General features: G+C 42.0%; 1 protein-coding gene across 5 annotated transcripts in view; it reads left to right on the plus strand.

The window, feature by feature from the left end:
• Positions 1 to 12,071, plus strand: part of LOC122864481 (tenascin-X-like) — a 68,669-nt gene that overhangs the window by 39,667 nt on the left and 16,931 nt on the right. For 4 of the 5 annotated variants that reach the window (XR_006375231.1, XM_044171943.1, XM_044171944.1 and 1 more), the window contains 6 exons: positions 302 to 3,559; positions 8,140 to 8,262; positions 9,272 to 9,415; positions 10,002 to 10,121; positions 10,925 to 11,074; positions 11,494 to 11,636. Coding sequence is in view for 4 of the 5 variants with exons in the window: in XM_044171943.1 (XP_044027878.1) it covers positions 302 to 3,559; positions 8,140 to 8,262; positions 9,272 to 9,415; positions 10,002 to 10,121; positions 10,925 to 11,074; positions 11,494 to 11,636 (3,938 nt within the window). In the remaining variant the exon portion in view is untranslated. The remainder of the gene's footprint in view (positions 1 to 301; positions 3,560 to 8,139; positions 8,263 to 9,271; positions 9,416 to 10,001; positions 10,122 to 10,924; positions 11,075 to 11,493; positions 11,637 to 12,071) is intronic. The other variant, XM_044171946.1, reaches the window with a different exon arrangement.

Raw genomic sequence — 12,071 nt, forward strand, 5'->3', positions numbered from 1 at the left:
GTCATGATATTTCCCTCTCAACAGTGACACAGACACCAAGCATGTTGAATTCCTCTGTCCGAGCTTAACATTAATTATATTTAAATTTTTTCCTTGCAGGTTCTACATGGATACCAATGCCCTAAATTGTTTGTTTGCTCTTGCATAATAACTGACAAACTACTGAAAATCATGTTTCCTGAAGTATCATAATGAATATTAAAACTGCTTTTCTTCCTTTAGACATGATCTTTCCTTAACAACAGCAGCATATGATGACCTTAACATTGAATCCAAATGCTCACTCCCTCCACATCTTTAGGGAAGACATTACCAAGGGTTACCATGGCAGCTTTGACAATGCAGGTCACACTAGCACCTGGACAAGATGTTGGCGACAGAGACCAAGAGTTTAACCCATCGCCTAAGGTGCAAGTCTTTGACCAACAGGGGAGGAGGGAGGATGAGATCGAGGCTGACTCTGTAAAAGTTGGACGCATTGATGGACCTAACAAAGCCTCTGTGATTGCAAGAACTAAACCTCTGGTCAGCAGAAAGTTGGCAATAAATGGCACCAGGACCAAACTCGCTGAAAGGCCCACATTGTCCAGGAAGCCAAATGTCCCAGGCCCTTTCCGTTTCAATGCAACCAGAGCTGTGCCTGGAGGGAGAAAGGTTGGCCCAGGCCCTTTGAAAAAGCCTCTAGTAGGGGATAAGAAGAAGGCACCAATGGTACCCAAGAAACCTAAACCAAGTGTCCCCACTATCAGAGACAGGACAATAGTTTTGACTGAGAGAGACCCACGTGTAGAGGTATCAAGCACTGAGAGGAGGGATGACAAAAATCCAGCTATAATGTCTGGGACTGATTCAGATACAAACAGACAAAGTAGCTCGAAGGAACCAACTGTTGCTGATGGCTCCAAAGAGCAACCAGATGTTGGCATGGCAGGCCATGGAAACGACACTGCTTCAGTGTCTTCAGAGCCAACTGAGACTGTTCAAAGCCAAGAGAAGAAATGTATGAACAAAATTAAAGTGACACACATCAGATTACCCCATAAGGACAGAGGCAGCGGGTGTAGAGGGGGTGGAACAGTGCTGGTAGAAAAGACACCAGACTCACATCAAAGTTCCTCTGAAACAGATGATACTCCTGATTTAAAACCCTTGTCTGCAGAGACTGACCTCGACTATTCACCAGATCCTTTACATAAACTCCTGACGGACACTTTTGACAGTTTGAATATCACAACATTTTCTGTTCACCTGTCCAAACCATCAAACCTCTCTGTTGATTCAGAAAGAGTGAGGAAGCAGATTTTAGGTGGACTGAAGCCATTGTCGTCATTCCCGTCCTGGCCATCATCCTCATCAACCTCACAATCATCATCACAGTCATCATCTTCATCTTCGTCTTCATCTTCTTTAGCACCACCTTCAATAGTTTCATCTTCATCAACAGCAGCGCCATCATCATCACTAACATATTTAGTTTCATCATCACCCTCATCATTACCATCACCTTCATCATCATCACCATCACCACCATCATCACTACCATCATTATCACCATCATCACCCCCTTCAAGCTCAGATAAATCAGGTTCAGATGGAAGCAACGAACCAGATGTTGATAACAGCAAAAGTACGACTGAAGACAGAAAACTACTACCCTCAGGAAAAGGTGGCGTACCTTTTTTCCGCCGCACACCTGCAAAATCTGGATTTATACGGCCACGCCCAAACTTTGGATCATTTCAGAACAAAACCCATCTAAATTTGAGAGGTCCTCACCATTCCCCTCCTCGTTTGAACCTCATCCCTGGAAGAGAGACAGAGACCAGACATACATCCACAAGTGAATTATTGTCTTCACCATCTTCATCTGCTTCAGAGGAATCATCCTCAGTTGAGGTAAATGCATCAGTGAGGGATATGAGTGGAAACATAGATGGGGCAACTACAACTGCATCCTCTGGAGTTGAACAAAACCAGAAAAAGATGCCAACAGAAAGAGGACGAATCCCAATTCGTCATTTTCCTCTAAAGGGGGGATACCTTCGTCGCCCACCTCCAAACTTTGGGCCTCTTCAGAACCGTACCCGTCCAAATTTGAGGCTGCTGCCTCCCCCCTCTCAGCCTTTAAATCCTGCATCAGAAACAAAGAAAAAGCAGGTATCTTCCACTGAATTGCCAGCCACTTCATCTCCTCCTGTTTCCAAAGAATCCTATCCAGCTGAAGGTACAGGGCCAATACAAGAGGAGAATGAAGTTGGGACGAGGATGTCCTCAAACAGCATGTCCTCTGAGTTCAATCAGACCCTCAGAGGAAGTGGAGTGCCTTCCTCTCATCGCCCAACCACCAAAGTTGGTTACTTCCGTCGCCCGCAACTGTATGGTGGACGTTTCCAAAACAAAACCCGTACAAACCTGAGACCGTCTCAACATCCACATAGAGGTCCCATGCGCAACCCAACCAGAAAGCTAAATGGAGGCAGCAGCATTACTGTTGGAAGTCAAATTAGCCAATTAGAAAAGGATCGTATCCCTGAAATCCCAGATAACCAATCAGGAGAGCAGGATACCCCCATGCCTACCCAAGGAGTCCAAATTAGAAAATCAGGAGAACAAGACACTGCAGAGGTAATTCCAAGTGCCCAGTTGTATGGCCATGACACTACTGTTAGACCACAGACTAACGAATTAGACTGGGGGGACAGTGCTCCAACCCAAACCACCAAATCTGGGGAAGAAGAAACTAGAGCCCCAGATTCTAACTCTGACTCTGACATCCTTAAAGAAAGAGTCAATGCTGGTAAAAATACTGCCGCTACAAGTCACGGTAGACCAACTATCAAACAAACTTCCTCTAATTCAAGGCCCGGAGCCCCAAGACCAGTCACACTTCCAAAGAGACAACCACCAACAAGAAGTACCCAGATAAGACACTACATCAGTGGGAGCCAAAGGAGAGAGGATACAAAAACAAATAATACTGCAAAAAGGTTGTTTGGCCGTAAAACTGAACAGACAAGAAGTGCTGATTCCAAACCTGTGACAGGATCAGATCTTCCTTCTTCTGGAGTCACAAGGGAACCTCTGGGCTATGTGGGGGTGACAAACCAGACCTCAGATGGATTTACGCTCATATGGGACTCACCGGAAGGGAAGTACAAAAACTTTGTTGTGACAAGGAAAGAAGTTGGAAAAGATGAAGGGCCAAAGCAGAAGGAAAGCAAGAAAGGTCAGGAAAAACAAGAAGACCCTGATAAAGAGGGTCGTAATGAAGAGGAGGAGGCAAAACATCAACCAACCAAAGAAATTGAATCAGAAAATGGAAGCAGTGAAGTTGAAAATAGAGTACCTGACAGTGTCTTTACACAAATTCCAAGGATCCAAAGCAGCACAACAGCCAAACCTATAATAGGAAGTGACAAAACCTTCAAAAAAGTTCTTCCTGGTTCAGCTCGCTCCTTCCAGTTTGAGAATCTGCCTCCTCAGACCGAGTACACCGTGACCTTGCTTGGAAAGGGTCCTGGCCTTCTGTCCAGACTGCACAAGCTTGTCATCAGTACAGGTACAAGCCACAGTGACATTAAAACAACATTAATTACTACTGCACAATGCTAGAACATTACTGTGAATGTTGCGATGACCTCTAAAGAAAACTTGCTCTTTTCATCTTCCACCACCATTACCTTAGAATAAAAAATTTGCACCACATGTCTTATGCTGAACATTAAACAAAAAATAATTTGTTAACTAATTGTCACTCATCTTGAGTATGTCTGGAAATGTTTGCTCACCCACTAAATGCTTCCTCCATGTTCATTTCAAGAGCTCAAGTGCTGTGGTGCTCTTGAAAACTGTAAGCTTGCGATTTACAGTTTCACCCCATGTATTTCTCATTTAATCACTGATTTGGTAATGACGTAACCTATTTTGTTTGTTTTCAGTGGATCTTGATGTTCAAAATGTCCATTAAGCTATTGTGTTTTGTGTTAATGCTATATCTGTGCACTCATTCATCAGCTTTCATGATTATATGAAATACTCATATTCATGAATTAGCAGTCATATATTATAATAATCAACACTCTCAACCATGAAGACACACTCGGTTATTTGATGTCAAACCTCAGATTGATGCACTGACACAGTTTGTCACATTGTTAGCTAGCTAAGTTGTGCACTAGCTAATGTATCTAGTTTGTAGTGGCTTTTAGTTGAATGTTAACATTAGCATTAGTTGCCTTTAGCATGATGGCTAACTTTGTTAGCTTGCAAACAGTTTGTTCAGTTTAGCTAACCTGGAGATTAATCTTTGATTGATTCTCAAGTTCTATATTTACTGGGTCGAGTAGTGTGTACTGCATCAAAGAAATTAAGCCTCCAGTAAGTTCCTATCGAAATATTGAGCAGAGTTTATGCAAATATGCAACAATTCACCAATCCTATGTCTACAATGCCAGAAATAAAAACAAGAAGCAGACGCAATGTTCTTGTTTGTTTGAAAAATCTGTTTCCATCAGACTGTTACATCTTTGAAAACCCAAAAACCTTCAAATGGACGGTTCTGCAGTGCGTGATTTATATCCAATTATTGCCAAGACACAATGACAATGCAGGAGGTAGTGTGATGTCCATATTAGATATATCCGGAACCGTTCCAGAAGTAGGAAACCCTCATTCAAAATCCCACTGACATAATCCTGCCTTGGAACACAGCCTCTCTCAACAGTCTGTTGTGTGGCTCGCGTCATATGTTTAGATAAGGACGGTTGTTTTAATAAAAAAAGATAATATTGTTGCTTATTTAATATTTCTGTTTTTTAGCAGCCTTTAACATAAATCATTTCCCATAAGCTCTAGACCTTCGTGGGTCAAATGTCACAGCTCAACAAAAGAGGGGAGTCCTTGAGCGAGTTGCGGGATCGCGGATAGTTCAGACATGTTTGTAGTAACTGCAGGACAGAGACGACTGAAAGCTCTGGAAGTTTTTAAACAGCAGAGATTACAGCTAGAAAGTTGGACAAATTACTTTTGAAGAGAGAGTTGGTGAATTTGAAACCAAGTACCAGCACTGCTGCACTTGTAGTTTTTTCATGGGAGCTGTAGTTTTTTCTGTGCCCACAAAGTAATCGTTGTCTAACTTTGTGAAAATCACAAAGGTTTCAGTTCCTTTTTTTTTTAAAGATTTTTTGGGGGGCATTTTTGCCTTTATTTCGGATGGAGATAGCTGCAAAGAAAGACAGGAAAGGGTGGAGAGAGAGGGGATGACATGCAGCAAAGGGCCATGGGTTGAAATTGAACCCTGGCCGCTGTGGTAAGGACTCAGCCTTAATGGTACGTGCTCTACCAGGTGAGCTGCCGGGGCGCCCTACGAAGGTTTCAATTTCTAATAGCAACTGCTGTAGTGGAGCCGATATTTCTTTGAATATGGAAATTAAACTCCAGGAACATGCTTCATTTTTTCACAAAGACAGATTAAATAAATGCTAAATGACAGACTGAAATGAGTTACAGAAGCTAGTGGAACAGAGGCTAGACAGGAAGTGACGTCATGACTTCAGCTTTCTATAGTGTGGCGAAAAGTAAAGCTGTATTGTGTTTGTCTTTGACACAAGAGGCCTGGGTTTATGACCTGTTTTTAAATATTTAACCATGACGACAAATCTTTCTCTAAACTTAACCAAGTTGTTTTAGTTGCCTAAACTTAACCAAACCTTAACCATACTGAATTAGCAAACACATAAACACAGCTACAAGCCACATTGATACAGATAACACTTTATTGTCCGTTGACACGGAAATTTGTCTTGCATCACATGCTACAACAGTCAGAATAACATTGGGGGTTGATCACCTCCTCGTGCTGCTCTGTTGGTTGAGCAGTGTTATGGACTGAGGAACAAAAGAGTGGTTGTACTTATTCTTCCTGCAGTCTGGCACCCTAACGCAGAAGGCAGAAGTCGGTACTCCTCATGTAGGACATGAGAAGGATCCAGGGCGATTTTGTCAGCCAGTTTTAGTGCAGCCGTTAAGGAAGGAGTTTTCCACAGAGTGACCCACCACCTTGGAGCAGATCCCCAAGAGCCGTAGAATCTTGGCTTTCAGTTGGACTGAGAGGCCACTGAACCAGACTGAGCCTCCGTATTGCAGGATGCTTTGTATGGTGGAGCAGAAGAATAGAGTGAGGATTTCCTTACTGGCTCCAAATGACCTGAGTCTCCTTAAAAAATAAATCCTCTGTTGTACCTTATTGCAGATGAAGTCCACATGGTAGGTCCAGGACAGTGCACTGTCTACGTATCACTCCAGGTATTTGAATGATGTTTGTTTTATGGGTTGGTTGTGATTTGTAACCGGAGCAATATGGGTGTCTCGTGTGGCTCCGAAGATGATCTCTTCTGTTTTGAGGGTATTGAGTATGACAGCGTTATGATCACACCACTAAACCACTTTGTTGACACTGTCCAAGTAAAGGCCTGGCTTCTCCCCCTCCTTCATCAGTGCTACCAGTGCAGTATCATCAGAGAATTTGATGATGTGGTAGTTAGGCACACTGGTAACACAGTTGTGGGTATAAAGGGTGAATAGCAGTGGGGAGCTGACAGCTTGCTGTGACCGGGGGGAGTATGTGTTATTGATCCTAACCAGCTGGTGCCTGTTGATGCGGAACAGTATCAATGGATGAAATATAGGTTAATCTCCAACTGATGCATTTTGGAGAGCAGTATGTCCAGCTTTATTGTATTGAATGCAGAGGAGAAGTCTATGAACAGCACGCTGGCATATGGTTTTATTTTCAGTGCATGCAGATGTTTTGAAACAAGGTGCATGAGGGTAGCGACAGCATCTTCAGTGCTGCACTCTCACTCTCAACTGTTATGGGTCAAGTTTATCCTGTATAGACTGAGAGAGAGACTTCATTAATACAGAGGTTAGTTCCACAGGTCGAAAGTCATTGCACTCCTTGGGGCATGGTTTCTTAGGAAGTGGGATGATGTGTGAAGTTGTCCAGGCCGTGGGGACAGTGTGTGTGTCTAGTGAATGCTGGAAAATGGGCTGCCACACCGGGGCTAGCTCTTTACTCTATGTGATCATTGATAAATGACTTCCAGGGCTGCAGAATGGCAGCAAACGGAGAACTATACAGTGCCTCTTTAGTGTGACAGTTTTTGAACTGAGTTGACATCAAATGAGAGTTTAAAAAAAACAAAAAACAGTAACAACTTTCATTCACTGCTGCTCTGGTCTTCTCTCATTCAGGGTAAGCTAACAGCCAGCTTCACTGACAGCCCTTCACCTCTCACCCAAACCAGGGTAAGACCACGGCTGGTCTCTGTACGTTTGGTCTGTCTTCACCTTTTAATCCTATGAGTTTACAAGAAAAAATAAGCGAAAGAACATTGGTTAAAAGTGGATATTTTATAATTTAACAGGTCTGTGTTTATCATAATAAAACAATATGTGTCAGTACTGTCAGTATAGATTGACAGTATGGTACATATTTAACTTTACAGGATCAGACTGTATTACAAACAAGAGTCTAGTACTCCTTTGTAATACAAATGTGTAAATAAATTAAGATATAATCAAAGGAATGGTTTCTGTAAAATTGTCCACTTTTCTTCCTTCATTCCTGCCACGCTTTTATTTTCAGGTTTGATCGACCAGATAACTATTAAATTTCATCATTCTTTCCTTCGCTGCTGTCCAGGATCCGTCATCTGCATTTATGTGTTATAATTAATTACTATGTGTCTGTATATGATCTGTATACTGTATATATGTTTGCACTGTACATATATACACATAAACTCATCGGAGCACTAATAACAAATGTGTGGATGAATAAATAATAATGTACATACTGTTTTCACTCTTTTAGTGGCCATTTTTGTCTTTTCTCTCTACTCAAATATCCTTTCATGAAACCTGCTATACTATCTGTCCAAAGTTCTTCTGTTTACCTTCTTTCCTACCTCTCTTACTGCTCTTTTATTTCACCTTCTTTTGTCTTCTTCTGATTCCTATTTCGCCACTTTCTTCTATATGATTCCCCTTTTCTTTTACTTCTTCCTCTAATTCGCTTCCCTGCTTTCCTTCCTTGCTTTCATCCACCTCTTTCATGGTATTCTTCGTACCGTTCAGGCCCGGAGCCTCCCACCGACATAGTCTTCAGTGAGGTGACAGATAACTCTCTGACGGTGTCGTGGACCAAACCCAAGACTCCCATCAGTGGTTTCAAGGTCACCTACACCCACACAAAGGATGGTGAGCACTGACAGCCATTTTTTATTAAAAGGCACTCAAGTGAATAATAACATCTAACAAGTGTGTTGATATACAAAATAATATGCCAGTCACATCAGCTGTGACTAATTAATGTTAATTCCATGAGCGACTGGATGGCAGGCCAAAATGAAACTTTTCTGTTGTTTGGTTAAAGTGCTCTCTGCAGCCGGTACTCAGCCAAAGATTGTTTATGAGGGAGGAAGCTCCACTCTGTAACACCACTGTACAATCAGTGTTTTTGTTGTTCCAATAACTCCAACAGAGTGAGACGTCTTCTCTTTAAATCGCGTTACCGTACATTTCAGGAGTCACAGTCTCCCAGTTAATCATTCACTCATATCAGATCAATAATTTAAACTTATAAAGTTATAGTTAATAGTTGATATTTTGAACAAGTAGCACATGAAAAAGCAGCTGTTATTTCAGTGTGTCAGATACTATATACTATACTTGGATCGGACCAAAGAAACGCGATGGGACATCCTTAGAAATGTGGCATCAAGTAAATTAAGGTTTTTTACAATACAGAATTTAATTTTTGTAGTTTCTGCATTTGTTTTATCGGCTCTACTAAACCTTTACCAGATATGTATCACAACACATTTTTTGGAAGTACAAAAAAAACTGTACAGTAGCACACTCACCAAGCTTTCTCTTGAAAAAGCCTTTGCTAGTTGCTCTTTGATAGGAGGCCAAAACGTCAACAGCTTCAATCTAGAGAGATCTTCAATCTCAATCCTTGTTGCCAGACTAACGCCAGACTCCTGACAAGAACTGGTCCAGTCAGTTGACCTAAGTGCTGCTGATCGGAGCAGCCAGCTCACACTGGTTCCTGTAGGGCCAGAACACAGCCTGGCCCATTTCGTTAATCAATGAATATCAGTGAATTTCTGTAGCAGTCTGAATTTGTGATTTAGATTTGACAGATTTCAGCTTGACAAGTAAATATTTAAATCTAAATGTGTATCTTCTTTGTGTGTCTCTGCAGGTGAGCCGGTGTCAGTGTCCGTCGACTCAGACGACTCCACCCTCGAACTGTCAAAGCTCTCACCTGGTTCTTCTTACGAGGTCAGCGTCATCTCCATCCTCCAACTGGACGAGAGCGATCCAATCAAAGACTTTGTCATGACGCGTAAGCACTGCAGGTTTCCCCTTTTCACTTTGTTTTATTGTATCGCAGCTGAGCTGATGTTGAACACAATGAGAACATAATAAATGTACAAATATTAGGCATCCTGTGTTTTTTAAACTAGAAATTACAAACTGTGGTGAGTTGATGCTTTGACTTTTAGAAGTGAAATATCTCTACTTTGAAAATGTCCCAGTATGATTTAATCAAGACCCAGTTTCTTTAAAACAAGAATTATGTTGCAGAAGAATTTTGAGTTTTATTTCTACACGTCTGCAGCTGGTGCTGATCTGGAAACAGTCTGTGCATTGTTGTGCCAGGGGAGTCACCCTGGATCTGTTCAGGGCTCTGTGTTTTTTCAAAACAGTTTTCTTTTTTTCAGATGATTCCCACCGCTGATGGTGTCACTGCTGACAAAGCAAGCACAGTGTCTCACTGTGTGAATTCTTTATGGATGTTTTTTGGCCTCTTTTGCACACTCCAACGTTGTTCTGTCTTCATTTAGTTGTTTTTCTTTATGTGTTCTGTGGTTTTGGTGCAAATGAAATAATAATAAATATAAATATCCCTATCTTTATTTCTGCCGCAGTCCCTGACCCGCCTACAGACCTCCAGGCCGTAAACATCACAGACACCAAGGCCTTGTTATTGTGGCGTCCAGCGTTGGCCGCCATTGATAAATACGCCATCGTGTATGGCTCTGGGACAGGTAAGCGGTGATGCTGTGGAGTTTTTTGTGTATCTGTTACTGCAGTGTTTTGTACGTCGTCAGCTCATTAAACACTGCAGCAGAATCTGAACTGAGTGTCTCTGTAATACAAACTCTCTGAAAATCCAACTTTTTAGTACTACTGTCACGCTTCAGTTCAGCTTTTCACAGATAAACATTTGAATGATTATAACACAAAAGTAAAACAACAAGTACACACATAGTACCTCACTAGGAGACATGTTTTTTGTTTTCTGCTTATGGTCCCGTTGCACTTTCTCTAAAGCCGGCCGGACACTGCATGGATTCGGCCCGATTTTAGCCCCAAATCGGTTGCCCCTGATTAATTTTAGAATCAGGTCAAATTTCTGCCAGATCGGTTGCTGTTTAACGTGCAGTTTGAGGTCACGACGGCTGAAAGATCAACGATCTGGCTCTCAGTGAAATTCCCCCTGGGAAAGTCTTATGGATATAATATTATCATAATTTATTTGTTGGTTATATTTTGTATTATTAATCTTAACATGAACAACAAGTGTCAGATCAGTTATTAGATAAAAGTAGTGGAGTAAGAAATGCAACTTTTCCCTCTGAACTGTAGTGGAATAGAAGTGTAAAGTAGCAGAAAATGGAAATACTCAAGTACAAGTACCTTAAAATTGTACTCAAGTACAATACTTGAGTAAATGTACTTAGTTACTTTCCACCACTGAGAACAACAAAGTTACTAAAGCAGAACCTCATATAGATTATCATGTTAAAGACACAGAGTCGCTGATTGTTCGGTGTCTGTGTTTGTTCAGGTTCAGAGTTGAGGGTCAGTGTGTCTGGAAACGCAGCCGAGCAGCAGCTGAGCGGTCTGGAAGGATCCACCACCTACACCGTCACCATAACCAGCCAGCTGGGCAGCCTGGAGAGCTCACCGGCCACCACCACCTTTACCACCGCCGGTGGTCAGAACACACACACACACACACAGCAGCCATTCCCTAAACTCTTACCATGAAGCAGTTGAACTTTAGAGGGTCATGGCTTCTACAGACGGTAAACTGTAGGTCTGTAGTTTATCAGTCATCTTCATCAGTTGTGAGAATATATAAAGCGTGAGCCCTGCTGTTTTGTCAGTGTAGTCGTCTTTAATTTTCCTCTGTATGCTGCGTGTTAGTGTGTTGTCTGGGTGTTAAGTGTGTTGGTTTGACCCTTGAATGTGTCGTGGAGAGTAGTTGAGCTGGTGAACTACGGGAACATAAAACCCTGAAAAAACACTGAAGTGACAAACTTTTAACAGCAACCAATCACTGAGCAGAAACTAGGACAATAAGACAAACTATATGTTGAAAATAACTGGAAATACTCTACTCTACCTCTGCAGGCTCTGAGAAAGAAGGGGACGGGCCACGCAATCTCCAGGTTAGAAATGTGACCCCTCGCACCGCCCTGTTGTCGTGGAAACCACCCTCAAATCCCGTGGGTAGCTACAGACTGACCTATCAGACCGAAGGTCAGGAAATGAAGGTGAGAAGAGTGTTTGATTCATTTTGCTACTTTAAGTTCGTCACTCAGCGTTTTGAAATCACAGAATCTCGACTGTCCTGTTGTCCTCGTGGTTATGACGTATACTCATAATCACTAGTGGTGGAAGAAGTATTCAGATCCTTTACTTGAGTAAAAGTACTAGTATTCATGTATCTGAGATAATTAATGGGAGAGGAAGAAGTGATAGTTTTTGCGGTTTTGTGAAACAGTGGATAATTTTACCTCTTTAGGTCTCGAACAGTTATTTAAATGAAATCATCTGAGAAGTTTAGCGGGGAAATTTGTCTTTGAAACGCGACAAGAGGCAACAACTAGATACTGCTTTTATATAAAGAGTCACAAGCCAGAAAGGTTGGAAACCCAGGTGGACTCGTGTTTTCGCCCGTGCTTTGTCACTGTCCCTTTTTCTCGTTG

This window comes from Siniperca chuatsi, linkage group LG17 (assembly GCF_020085105.1).
Source record: "Siniperca chuatsi isolate FFG_IHB_CAS linkage group LG17, ASM2008510v1, whole genome shotgun sequence".
NCBI lineage: Eukaryota > Metazoa > Chordata > Actinopteri > Centrarchiformes > Sinipercidae > Siniperca > Siniperca chuatsi.